This window comes from Xiphophorus maculatus, chromosome 23, assembly GCF_002775205.1.
Source record: "Xiphophorus maculatus strain JP 163 A chromosome 23, X_maculatus-5.0-male, whole genome shotgun sequence".
Taxonomy (NCBI): domain Eukaryota; kingdom Metazoa; phylum Chordata; class Actinopteri; order Cyprinodontiformes; family Poeciliidae; genus Xiphophorus; species Xiphophorus maculatus.
In genome coordinates, this window is record NC_036465.1 from 17,969,335 (window position 1) to 17,982,737 (window position 13,403).

Consider the following 13,403-nt stretch of genomic DNA (forward strand, 5'->3'; position numbering starts at 1 on the left):
GAGATGAGAGGTGGCTGGAGGACCATGAATAATAGGGAGGGCTGCCATGGCAACGCGGACTTAGGGGCCGCCTGTATTACAGTGACATCACATCCCTCCAACATGCTTTTATTCGTGATTTATATACGTATAACTTTTAACAAAAGAAAGAGGAGTATAGTTAAAGCACAAACAAAGTGGAAGCTAAAACAATGTGGCCTTCAGTGAAGTCTATAATTTATTGACACTGTCAGGAATTAAAGCTTTGCCTAACCAGAAGGTCCAGGATAAGAGCAAACAGATTCCTTGGTGGCTAAGAGATTATTCAGACCCTTTGGTGCAGCCACCTGTTAGTTTAAAAAAAATTCTCAATGCACATTGCAAAATACCAGCTTACCTCCCCTCCCCCAGTGCCTTCGCTGTCTGCCTCCTTCAAACTACCATAATGATCCATTTTTCACAACTTGTAATTGGTGCGGAACCCCCCGGTGAAGTACCAGGGGGTGCTCAAAGGGAACTGAGGACTGAAAATGTTCAGTCTTGCCTCAGATTAAAATCTGCAAGAAGAAAATCATTAAATTCGTGAACATCTATTGAGAAACCTGAAGTTCTACATCAAAAGATTCAAGCAATAACAACAACAAAAAATTATAAAAGTATTCATTAGCACAATTTAATGGGTAAAAGCACAGAATGGACCCCGCTAGCTGTTAATTTCAGAGTGGTTTCAGGTGGTTAATTGCAGCTTTACACAATAGAAACAAAGGATCCATTACATCCAAATGCAGTTAGGAAGAACCAAAAAAAGGGAGCATGAATGAAGGATTTGGGCACACACCAAAGTCAGTCAAACAAAACACAACATGAGGAATAATCACAGGAGTGTGTTAGCCCTAATGCCTGGAGGGTCTCTGACAGCTATCCTCCCAGAAGAGACAGCTGACAAAGACAGAGCTCTGAAAAAAAAATCAATGGTCTGACCCCATCTTACAAAGAATGTAAAAACAGGTTTTCTCCCTCCCAGTTGCTCAGATTTTGTTTGAGGATTTGCATTTACGCTTGAGGAACAAACGGCATTCACAGCTAGAAGTGAGAGGTGTCATGTGGCAAACTCTCGGTGAAAACAGATGATGACAGACAGAAATGGTGCTGCGACATAATAGTTTCAAAATTAACATATAAAACGTTTCATGGAAAAGAGCCTATGCCGAAATTACCCAGTCTCGCTCTGTGTGTAATTTCCTGCACTGTTTGCTCTGCTATGCCATTAAGATTTGATATCTTGTTTGCTATGCCATGTAAGTGTGTAATTTTAAACTGTCTTTTCTGCAAGTCTTGTTGCTCAGATTGTTTCCATCTCACAGCAAAATGTTAGCACTTGTCAGATTAGCTTGTAATTGTCTCACAATGAAGTATGTACATTGACATCAATGCAGTTTCTGTCCATCAGTGACAGTGTTTTTTAACGGGATTGTACCTCCTGTCTCCGTATTGTCCTATGTGAAATGTAAAGACACTTTGATTATATAGGGACAGATTTTATCTGAAAACAAGTAACAACACAACAGAAATGATTAATTTTATTGTCAAAATGTGCACGTTACACACATCCACACAAAAACTGCTACTGCAATGCTACACACTTTCCTTGGTAATTGCAGCATTAAGGAACGCAGACAGATTCAACAGAATCTTTTGGGATGAAGCCAAAATGTTTCATTTCAAAACAATGTTAATTCTTAAAATACTGATACTAATGAGAACTAGGTACTTCTTTATATTGACTACCTTTGTAAAACATTCATAACAATAAAAATTCATAAAAACAGAGTTATTCCAATCTATGAAGTCAGCTGAATGCATCATAATTAAATGAAGTGACAAGATATAAATCACATTCTATGATGCTGATGCTCTGATTCATACTGGTCAGTGTTATTTTGGGATTGGTCTTCACTTCTTCTTGTTCACAATGTTGTTGCAAATCCAGTTCATGCCGTCCTGTTGGTAAAATTAAGACAGTAATTGTGTGTGCAAATTATTTTTATGCAAGTGTCTAAACAGAGTTGTCCTGATTTTTCAGTAGATACTTATTCTAAAATTATTCGCAAAAGTAGTCATACCAGTAAAACTTTCATACATTTTGCAACATCGCAACCGCAAACTTTGATATATCTTGCATGGATATTATATAGCTGCCCAATAGAAAGTAGTTCAAAATTGGGATGTAGAAGGAAAATAAAACAGTTTTCCAAACAAAATTGTTTTACAAAAAGATATCTGAAAACTGTGGCATATATTTGATTTCATTCTTGTTTTAGTCAATGCTTTACAGAACCATCTATTGCTGCGATCAGCTAAACCTCTTTTTAGGAATGTGTTAACCAGCTTTTCACATCTAACGATATATATATATATATTTGCTCATTATGCTTTGCAAATTAAGATTTGCTGTCAAATGTGACAGAAAGCTGCTGTCAACATAGAGGTTCATGTCTAATCACAAACTTCTAATATTACTGAAGTCTGAAGTTTGATGTAATGAGTATGCTTTGATCCTAACAGTTTAAAGTTGCTGTTACTAGAAGGGAAAGCTTCATCTCATTTTCCAGTATCAGGGTTTTTTCTATAGTTGCCCTGTTATCCTCTAAAAATCTCTGCTGAAGTATCCCCACATTATGATGCACCCTCCTCCGTGTTCCACGTCAAAAAGTTCTGCTTTGGTCTCATCTGAGCACAACACTTTATTCTCCTATACTGTACATGACTTACAGTCAATTGAGTGTTCTTGCCACTCTTCCCTAAATGTTTCTCTAATTAATGTCCTTCCTATCCAGTCTGTGGGTTTAGGTGATATTTCATGTGTTTGTGCTTTCGCAGATATTCTTCACTTCTTCATATGATAGGTTGAAAAGAACTCAGTAGTATGTTCAATGCTATTGATATTGATTTGTAACCTAACCCTGATTTGAATTTGTGGGCAATCATGAAAACTATATACTATTTTAATTTCACTTCACAAATATTTACTTATTTAGGTTTTTTACTTTATGTCCCATAAAATCCTGATGAGATAAGAGACGTTTGTGGTTGTAATGTGACCAAAATAACTAAATAAGCAACTGTTGATCCTTACCTGAACTCCCTCCCCAGAAACAGCCGAGCATGCCTGAATTTGCCACTCGCGGTCCCGGTATGTGTGCAGGTTGAGCCCCTCAGCAATCTCACTAGCTGGTGACGCTGTCTCCAGATCTTGCTTATTAGCGAAGACGAGCACTGGAACACCCTTTAAATTTTCTTCATCGATCAGCTCAGACAGCTCCTGCACAAACAGCTTTTGTGAGTCATGCAGACTGTCTAAATAAAATGTATGAGGTAGAATACTTAAAGTATATCACCAATCCCAAAGTGGTAAATTAAACACAGATAACGATCTTCAGTTCCTTGGTTAGGGATGAGAGCTATGCTAGCTTTCATCCTGGTAAATAATTGCCAGAACTAATATACAGTTTTCAATGATGGATTAGTCAGGATTTGTATTATAAGACAGCAAACAAAACAGAGTATGCATGAAAATGACAAGTTAATTTTATATAATCAGACATGACATAGTATTGTAGTCAGAGAATGACTGAAATATTGCTTTCTGAAATCGTTCTGTCGTTGTAAGTTTTAAGAGTTCAAAACAACCCAAAAGATTCTTTCAAGTCAGTGTAATTACGATAGCAGCATCTTCCACCTTTCGCCATTCAGTGTAGTAGCAAGATCTCACAATGAACAATTTTGCTGCAGTTTTCTAACAGTAAACCTTAGATTTTTTATTTTTATTTCAATTCCTTATCATTCTTATCAATAAATTAGGAGGACATTAATCATTAAGACAAGACAATACATGTATTATTGTTGTGTTGATATTCTTTCCTGTATTTCAGGTTTCTCAAGATTTCAATTAAAAAGTGGGCAACTCACTAAGCAAACTGAAATGATTATCTTACTCGGGTTTTGCAGAAACTGCTTGAAAATCAACAAGGAATTTTAAATACACATAAAAAGTCAAACATGATATCTTAAAACACTGTGATGCTTCTTTTTTGAGGGGTGGGAATCAAAAGGAATTTCCAAGCTCACCAATCCCGTCTCCTCAAACCTCTTCTTGTCTGCGCTGTCAATAACATAAATCTAAAAAAAGAAAACATAAAAAGTTGTCTTTTCTCTTAATAGTATCACCAGGAATTTTATTGTCAAAAATATGCAGTCTCTAAGAAACTAGAATGTGTTATATGCGGCATTCATTGTTGAAATATTTCAATCTGCAACTGCTTGTGGATTTCCCTTTCATGGTAAATATCTACAAAACTGCTAGCTTTACCATAAATCATAATATCACACAGGATCAAAGCACACACTCTTTTTCATTTGGACATCATGATCCTTTGTAAGTAATTATGTACAAACTGTTTGGTGTTGGAAATGTAAGAATAGGTTGAGTTAAATCAACATTGCTCACCAAGAGGTCTGTGTTTTCCAGATACTTCTTCCAAAATGGTCTGATCTTCCTCTGTCCTCCAATGTCCCAAACATTGAGTTTCATGCCATGAGAGGCCACGCTTTTTATGTTGAAGCCCTGGAAGAAACCACAGGGAGCAGTGTGTCACAACCTATAACTCAAAATATATGCAAAGCGGAGCGGAAGCCTCCTAAAATACATCACAAATAAAGTATTCTTTTCTTTGTCGTTCTTAGCTGCAAACATGTTATGCATCGGTGAGAGAGTGACGTGTGTTTTAGAAAGACACAGTTAATCCGCAGCTGATTTTCATAACATCTTGCCCGAGTTTCACTTGGCAAAGTTGTATAACAACGTTATCCCGAGGGGCAGCCGAGGAGAAAATCTGAGGATAAGACCAGAAGGATCAAACCAGGAGTATGGGCTGATGTGTCAAGTCTGATTTACTTCTACGGCCACTGTCTCCACATCTTACTGGTTGACATCCTCCCTGCCTAAAGAGCTGTCACACTGGTCGAGGACCTGGCAGTACATCAAATATTTTCTTGGAAGAGTCAGATAAGGGCATCAGATAATGACATTAGAGATTAGATAATTGCATCAGAGTGAGACGATAGGAAAAAAAAAAGAGAACTCTGCTTTGGTCTTGTATATCTTGCAAGAAAGCGTGCTGGGGAGATACAAATCAGAACATGGTTTATGTTCTTATGAAAGGTTATTTAAAGGATGGGAAGATGACATCCATGTCATACTTTTGCTACATACACAAAAAAGTCTGACTATTTTAAGAAAGCAGGCCATGCAGTCTGCATGTCATTAGCTCAGAATCATTTCCTCGTACCTGCGTTGGTGTGATGGTGTTCACGTCTTCTGAGGCAAGGCTTTTCAACAGTGTTGTCTTGCCTGCGTTGTCCAAACCCAGCAGCACTATCCTGACCTCCTGCTCTGTGGATCCTTTCAGTTTCTCTATGACAGAGAGTAAGCCCTGCAAGGTGGTGAGTGTCAGGGTCAGGAGGTCAAACAGAAAAAATATGGCAGGGAGTGAACTGTGTTTACACCTGAAACACAACAACGCATCTTTTTTCTGCTTGTAATGGGAGTCAAGGAGCAGAAACTGCTTGAACAGCTAATGAGAAAACAAACATGACTTCTATCAGTAAACTGATAAACCCTCTCTGACCTCTCTGATTTGTGGTTAAAGCTTTTCTTCCAACTCATGTTCATGGTTTCGTTGTGACTACCACTCTCCCCAACTCCCATTCTGAGAAAAATTAATCTGATGCTACATTTAGAAAAGCGCTGGCGTCAGACGCTCCATTCATATAATAGAACCTTGTTTAATGTGATCAGTCTGAAAGGTTGCACAACAGTTTATGTGGTGTAGCAGGACCACCACATTGCTGAAAATTTGCACCAAGAGTTCAACATTTGATTGTAAGTGATGCGTATAATGACTCTTGTGGGATTTACTCCACACAAAAGAGACAAATGTAACGGTATAATTGGTGTTGAACTGACACAACTTGAGGAATTTGGATAATCCATTCTGACTGAGAATAACACAGAGTGAGAAAAAATTTAATATCCTGAATGATTCATCTTCTACGAGTTATAACCAACCTAAAGAAGCAAATACATATAAGCTCACATTTGACCTACCTTCTGAGCTTCTCCCATGTTGGTGTGTGTCCTGTGGCCTGGCTAACAGGCTGCAGCTACATTCTCCAGTGACACTCACACAGGTGTGTAAGCAATCCAGATCACGCAGAGTATCTATCCAGATAATTAACCTGCAAATACTGCTTTTTTTTACCTTCTCCCCTTCTCTGAAAACTTGTCTAGGTTAAGTGTTATGTGTTTAAGTGATAATGTCTACCTGGGCGTCAACAGCTCCTTAGTGCCACTGTGAGCAGGAAGAGGGGGAGGGTGGATGGGGACTAGGATTAGGAGGCCAGAATTAGCCCTAGCCGTCCAAGCAAAGGCCGCTCCATCGTCCTCCCTTCCCCCCGCACCTTGGACCATCCCTCCCTCTCCACTTTGCAGTGGCTTTACCTGGATTATCCGTTTGCCACCTGCTGTAGGAGGCAGCTAAATGAACAGATCTTCCCAACCCATTCACATACACAGATTGGAAAAAAAATATCACCCATATGACTGCTGTTAATGCAAGACACTCTGTGGTCTTAGTGTGGGCAAGGTTAACATGTAAATATTAAAGGGGTAAATCAGAGCGTTGAACCAGGAGACTGTTTTTGCTGTCATTAGTCTGATTCCTCATATGGTTGCCTTTTAGAGGGGGACTGGATGGATTTATTGTTCAATATATCCATTACAGGCTAGCCACTGTTAAGCTGCTCTGTGTAGAGTGTGCTTCTGTGAATAGAGCATCCAGAAGGATTAGTGGGAATCTCTATCCTGTATTTGGATTAAAACATTTCTAGACTCGTTTTCCTCAACCAAACAGGGCAATGTGGAAGCAGCGTTACATCATGAAAAATATTCATACAGTGGGGGAAAATAAGTATTTAACACATCACTTTTTATGTGTTTCAAATGGGCCCACAGAAGTATGATAAAAAAAAAACATGTAACCCACAGAGATCAAAATATATATTGGAACAGTGGAATGATGTTAGAAATATTGAACTATCTTAGTTAAACACAATTATTAGCCATCATTTTTACTTTTTTAGCAATGATGGTTTCAAGATGTAAACTGTACTGAAAAAAACAGACTAGTTGGGATGTATTAATCAGGATTTATTTTGTCCATTTTTTCCACACAAGCTGTACTCAAATCTTGAACATTTTGCGGACAACTCGCCAATACGCTGTTTCCTTTGCAGAGTATTTGGGATTATTGTCTTCATCACTTTGTATATGGCAACGAATTTTTGTCATAAATGTTTGATTACGTTTCTCCAGTTGTCCTCCCTTCAGTTAGAAGTCTGACAGTACCATTTACTGAAAAATAAATAACCCCACAACATGATGCTTTCACCTCCAAACATCACTGATGGTATAACATTTTTGATGTGTTATTTTTTCTGTAGTTTACTGGTTTGTCCAAATCTTCTACTGATAACTTTAAACAAGATTTAAACAAGATACATTTTCTTCAGCAGTGGATTTTTGCAGTTAGTCCACATCCACATCACTGTGGTTGAGTGAACTAATTGTATGCTTTGAGAAAAAAAAACACAACAACTTTGAAAACATTATTGTGATTCTCTTGTCTGAAGAGAAACGTTGCAAGATCAACTGGTTGGGGCCAGGTTATGGTGAAAAGATATTCCCACATCTAGATTATGACCACAACAGTACTGACTGAAACTATCAGAAGTTCAGAAGTGTGTCTAACAAAAGACATCAGAATGTTTTGCAACTATGACATTGTGAAGGTATTGAGAGCCTGTTATTACTCTCAGTGACATGGTTCCCTGTGGGGCATACCATGATAATGAGACACCTTTTTTTGGACTAAACCAGTTGATATTACATTACACAGATCAAAATTAATTTTTGACAGATTTCAGTTAGATTTTTAGCTTTTTGTTTATATTTGCAACTCTTGCATTTAATATTTGAACTCTATGCTATTTTAATTCACATTAACATTGTAAACCAAATTTTAGTTCATTACTGGGATTTTTGCAAACATTTAGTGGGAATGTTGACAGAAACCTCTTCAGAAATATATAATCTGAGAAACAAAACTAAAAAAAAACCAAACTGATGTCTTCTTCAACTTTGAATTTCTTAGCCGCCAACAGTGACACAAACTGAAACAGGAGACTTTTTATTTACATAAGGAAATAGTAGAAGTACATTATGACAGGAAGCTTAGAATCCATCACAGTTATGCGCAATAGGCCATTTTCTTCAGTATCCTCGGGGAAATGGGATTGGACCAGCATTCTGTGCATCTTGTGCCCTCTGCGCTGCCCTCTGCTTCATCCTCTCCTTGTGTTGAGCTGCCAATAGGCATAGGGTAACACTGATTAATAAGCACTGAGTAAGTTCATAATATGTAGCTTCAAGATCTGCAAACATAATTACAATAGCCATCTCTTCTAAATAAAAACAAACACTCACAAAGGGAGGAAACAGCAAAGCTAAGTGAGACCAAAACTAAAGGAATTAATCAGCCAGACCTTCAAAAGCATCAGACTGTCACATCATATCTAGTTTGTTTGGTCTTGTTCCAGTTTAATGTTTAAAACATGTGCAAATCTGATTGAAACCGTTATCTTACAATGAAGCTCTAGGCGAAAAGACCAATGAGTGTTAACTTCAAAATGTCATAAATCTTCTCACGCTGCTTTTGATAAAAACATGTTTGCTCACCAACTGATAATGATGAAAAATAACACAGATGAAACACTGTGCATTGAGAAATAACGTTTACAGGGAATGTTCTAAGGAGTCTGAGGTATGGCTTAAAATAACTAGCAGGTGTTTTATTTAAATGCAATCAAAATGTAATAAAAAGGCAACATTAACAGTAAAATAAATAATCTGAAGCATAAAAAGAAAATCTTTGGTCAAATGTTCCAGGTCGTGAAAAAAACCCCATCAACTTTGCTTGTTTACCTTAGCTTTCCAAAGCAGCATCGGTATTATTTTAAATTGGTGGAATATGGCTATATCTCTATTTTTGGGCGTGATGTCAGCCATTTTGAACATTTAACAATTATAAAATAATGTTGAGGTGCGCAAAGAAAATAAGACAGAATAAAATAGGTGTGAGACAGTGGGATAATCCATTTGCTTATTTCTTAATGATCTACCTACATTTTTTCAACACATCAGACAAAATATGACAAATAAACAAGAGCTAGTTTGTGTTTTTTACGATGTGTGTATTTTAACCTGGATGAACTACGTTAAGAACTAGTTCTTGCTAACGATGAACCGGGTCAACACTGGATCATAATAGAAACTCTTGCCATGTAGTGGTGAGTCTGAACAACTCTCAGCTGTGGTTTTCCATTCTAAAACTATATTTGAAATTCTGTTATGGACCAGAATGAATTGTAAACAAAATAGAGGAACATGTTGTAGATCAGTTTAAGAGGTCCGTGTAGCAATAACAGCATCATCAGTAACATTATTCATGTCTGTTTTTAGAAGCATTATTCATTATTTAACCACTGATGTTGCTAATTGGTTAACATCTAAATTTGTATCAATTTTTGTGCAATATTCAAAGTTCACCTAATTTAGTCTCTGCTGGCCAGCACAATAAATTTATTTTAGATAAAGTTTTAAATTATTTCAGAGTGTAAAGGGTTGTTTTCAGATTTGCATGGCTGTAGTCATATGAATCCACACTGCTCTGTAAATCCAAGACACACCATCCATGGGAAATTTATTAAAACATCTTTGTTAGCAAGCCTCTGGGAATTTTACTATGTTTGCATAGAGGGAGTGTATGTGTTTACCCATGTTTTAGTCTTTGTGCAGTTATGCTAAGCAACTGCTGACTACATCCATGTTTCTTTAAATAAGACTACAGCTCCTTCAGTCAGTCTAACATTTTAAAAAGAAATAAGAGATTTAAATACTTAAACAATCCAAATAAAGCTCTTACCCTTGTCCATTTCCAGCTTAATCTTCATAGCCCCCCCCATTATTAAGACAAGAGCCAAAGCTGAAACCCCACAGACAATTAAGATCAAGATTGATTCGTCTGAATGACAGCACATGGAGAGTCACAGGGAACAAAAACAAGAAAAATATCAAAAGTTAAAACCTTTCACCTTGTTTTTCTAAAAAAAAAAAAAATAATAAAATTGAGAGCCATTGTAGAATCATGACATTTACTTACTTGGTATATTGAAATCAAATTCATCGGATTCACAGTGGCCACATGAGGTATTCACAAAGCATTTGTATTTGCCATTTTTGCTTGAAAGGACTTTTTTCAAAAGATTTGTTTTGTTATTGCCATCAATATGTTTGTTGTCCTGGAACCATTTATAGCTCAGGTTCAGAGCAGGGATGTTGTGGGTGCAATCTAGAGTTACGTCATCACCCTCTTTTATGGAGGTTAAAGAACTATTGACGTGTGCATTGAAGGCTGTTGGGAAGAAACAGAGTTTAGTAGTGATAGTCTTGGAGGATCTGAAAAGTTTATAACTTGCAGTGATCTGTAAGAGATAGGTATACTGTTTGGCTTACTTCTGGATGTTAATGATATTCCTTCTGATCAGCAGTTTATAGTAAGATCTAGAAAGTTACTATCCCAACGTATTCAGCTCATTCTTTGTCTATGTGGTCAATATTTATAAGGAATATCAACAGTTACACATTTTTAGTTAATATTTTGAGCCTCCTGTGTTTACCACGTTTGTGCTGACCTCTGACTTTACTGAACTTGTGACGTTAAAACTACAGCATTTCTAATCATATGTAAAATTTCCAGCTCTTATCTTAAAATAAACAAATACGAAAGAGTGGATATACCATTAGAACACTCAGTGATGTTAAGTTTCTCCTCACAGCAATCTACAGAGAAATAACAAATGAAAAACACTCATTTAGAACACTTCTGTCACATTTTGATGAAATCATGACCATAAGTAACTTTTATTTTTACCTTTTGTGATATTACATTCCCTAGCAAGAGAGGAAGAGAAGACACAAACTACAAAAAAATAGAATACAAAGGAGATTAAGCAGAATCAAATAGAAATACTTGGTACCCAGACTGCCAAAATAGTGAATAACCAAATATTATAAGTTTTTACCCAGAAAAAGTCCAAACAAAAGCTCTCTCCCTGTTCTGATCATTCTCTGTCAACCAAAAGTGATCAATTTAAGACTTAAGTGCAAAGAACATCTAATAAATGTTATACTTATGATACATTGACATAAACAATTAAATATTGCCCAAGATTACATTATTATAAGGCTTAAATGTCTTGATTTTACCTGCTCTGTTGCTCAAGGCACAGACCCATGCATTGACCGGCTCTGCTTTGCTTAGCCTAAAGGTCTCTGCAATAGAAAAAGCTTGGAAGAACATATTATAAACACAGATAGGGATGTAAATTATTTCGTCCCTGGAACTTGGCATCACAAACACTGCCACTGTTTATCTGTTTCGAAGGTGGAGATGACAGCCAGCCATCGCAGGATGGGTGCTGATTAATGCAAATTTGTTCAAATATTTCGCGTTTCATATGGTATATTTTTTTCACAAAAAAAAAAATTTGACAAATGTGAGGTCAAGTGAGACATGCACTCACAAAGGAGTACTTAAGCACAGCCAGTTATCAGAAAAAAAAAAGTTTTTTATGCAAAAGCCTGTTCCCTTGAGCACATAGCATACAAAGAGACTCACATCAAGGATACTCCTACTTAGAAATAAAAGCATTGACAAAAGATAACTTAATTTTAAGTACACACATTCAATAAAGGCATACTTGGTCTTCATAGTGAGATATCTATTCATAAAGTGGCCACTAGAGAGTGCTGTAGATTATCTTTTGTTTCCTTGTTACTTCTTTGAGTGGATGGGTTCTTTTAAGGAGCTCTTTTAAGAATGCACAATAGAGACGGAGACAGCTTCAAAAGAGTGGAAATGAAGCAAAAGTTCACTGAAATACAATTTAAGCACCAGATTGTTTTAAAGAAACAACACACAGAGAAGGTGACCACACAGAAACTAACAGACATTTCTTTGTGTGTTGCAATTTGCATGCGAGCCACATCGCCACACTTTGGTCCATCTGATGAAAATCATGTTGAATACATACTGCACTCTGCTGCCATTTCCTCTTTAGTTTTAGGTGCTCTGACATTTTAAAATGAAAGCAAAAATCTACTCAAGTGACAACTCGTGTCAGACAGCAGCACAATTCATGTCTTTTCACCAGCAAAAAGCCCACAATATAAGGAAGCACAGAAAAGAGGGAACATGTTTTTGCGAAAGTGTGATGCTTTACTTCTTTCTACAGCTAAGCTGGTTAAAAAGAAACTTTTCTATGTCAGATTTTGTGATCATCTTCCATACTGCAACAGGGAACAATGAAGTGCTGAAATAATGAGTGGGGTTAAGGAATAACTACATCAAGAGCTGCTGTCAGTCTTTACGAAGTAAATTGAGACAGCACAGGCCTCAACAAGCTTTGAAATAGCTTTCTGTTAATTACAATCATTTTGGCTGCTTATGAGGGACCTTTAATCCTGCTCATTTCACTCATTACAGTGATCTAAGTGCCCCATTTGGGAGTTAGTTCTGACACACTGCATAGGGAAAAGGTTAGCAGCCAGAACCTTTCTTACTACGCATGTTGTTTTTGGGTTTATTGTGTAAGCATTTCATTTTGTGTCACTGAGAATCTTTGAGAGTAATTGTGTTGTGTCCAGTTATATTTTGAAGTTTCATTCCAGTTCTTTCCTTAGTTGTTTTGGCAGATTTGCATGATCCCAAATGTGACTCATTTGAGACCAAATGAGTCACATTCATTTTCCAGGTTTCAGATATAAGAACAGATACTGCTGAAATTTAAGCACAATTGAACATAAGTTATCTTCTATTGCCACATATTTACAGCATCGACTCTAATGTTGTAGAAAGAAAAATAATTAAACTGTTCTCTGAGTGCCAGACTAAATTGGCCGCCATTAATTAAGTGCCACCTGCGTGGTTTTGTTGCGCTCTTGAGAATAGGTGTTGGACGTTGTCATCTTTGTGGTTTCGTTAAACATTTTCCTCTCCCTCTCACTAAACATGGTGGCTCTCAGTGGACTTTTTCACAAGTTTTCTCGCCTGGCAAAAAGCGTTTCTCTGAAGCAACACAGGACGTACAAGAAATTGCGTATTTTAGTTTGTTGTAACAGAGAGGGGAGAAAGGTGAGTTAATTACAGGTGTCCCCATATATATTGATCAAATCGCCTCAGCATTAT

The 13,403-nt window shown here is 37.0% G+C and overlaps 1 protein-coding gene across 1 annotated transcript; it reads right to left on the reverse strand.

Annotated features, from left to right (window-relative positions):
* Positions 1–638: 638 nt before the first annotated feature.
* Positions 639–6,390, reverse strand: LOC102235273 (ADP-ribosylation factor-like protein 3). The gene is made up of 6 exons (XM_005795307.2): positions 6,146–6,390; positions 5,328–5,471; positions 4,487–4,603; positions 4,108–4,158; positions 3,116–3,301; positions 639–1,980 (listed from the first exon to the last, which is right to left on the reverse strand). Exons 1-6 carry the CDS (start codon positions 6,161–6,163, stop codon positions 1,933–1,935), a joined length of 564 nt encoding a protein of 187 aa, XP_005795364.1. The 5' UTR covers positions 6,164–6,390; the 3' UTR covers positions 639–1,932.
* Between the last annotated feature and the right edge of the window lie 7,013 nt (positions 6,391–13,403).

What these genes read in the sequence shown, in the direction of transcription:
- LOC102235273 (XM_005795307.2), bottom strand. An exon ending in ACACCATCACACCAACGCAG is followed by an intron (nt 4,604 to 5,327) that starts GTACGAGGAAAT and finishes GGTTTCTTCCAG; the next exon opens with GGCTTCAACATAAAAAGCGT. An exon ending in TTTCTGGGGAGGGAGTTCAG is followed by an intron (nt 1,981 to 3,115) that starts GTAAGGATCAAC and finishes TTTTACCAACAG; the next exon opens with GACGGCATGAACTGGATTTG.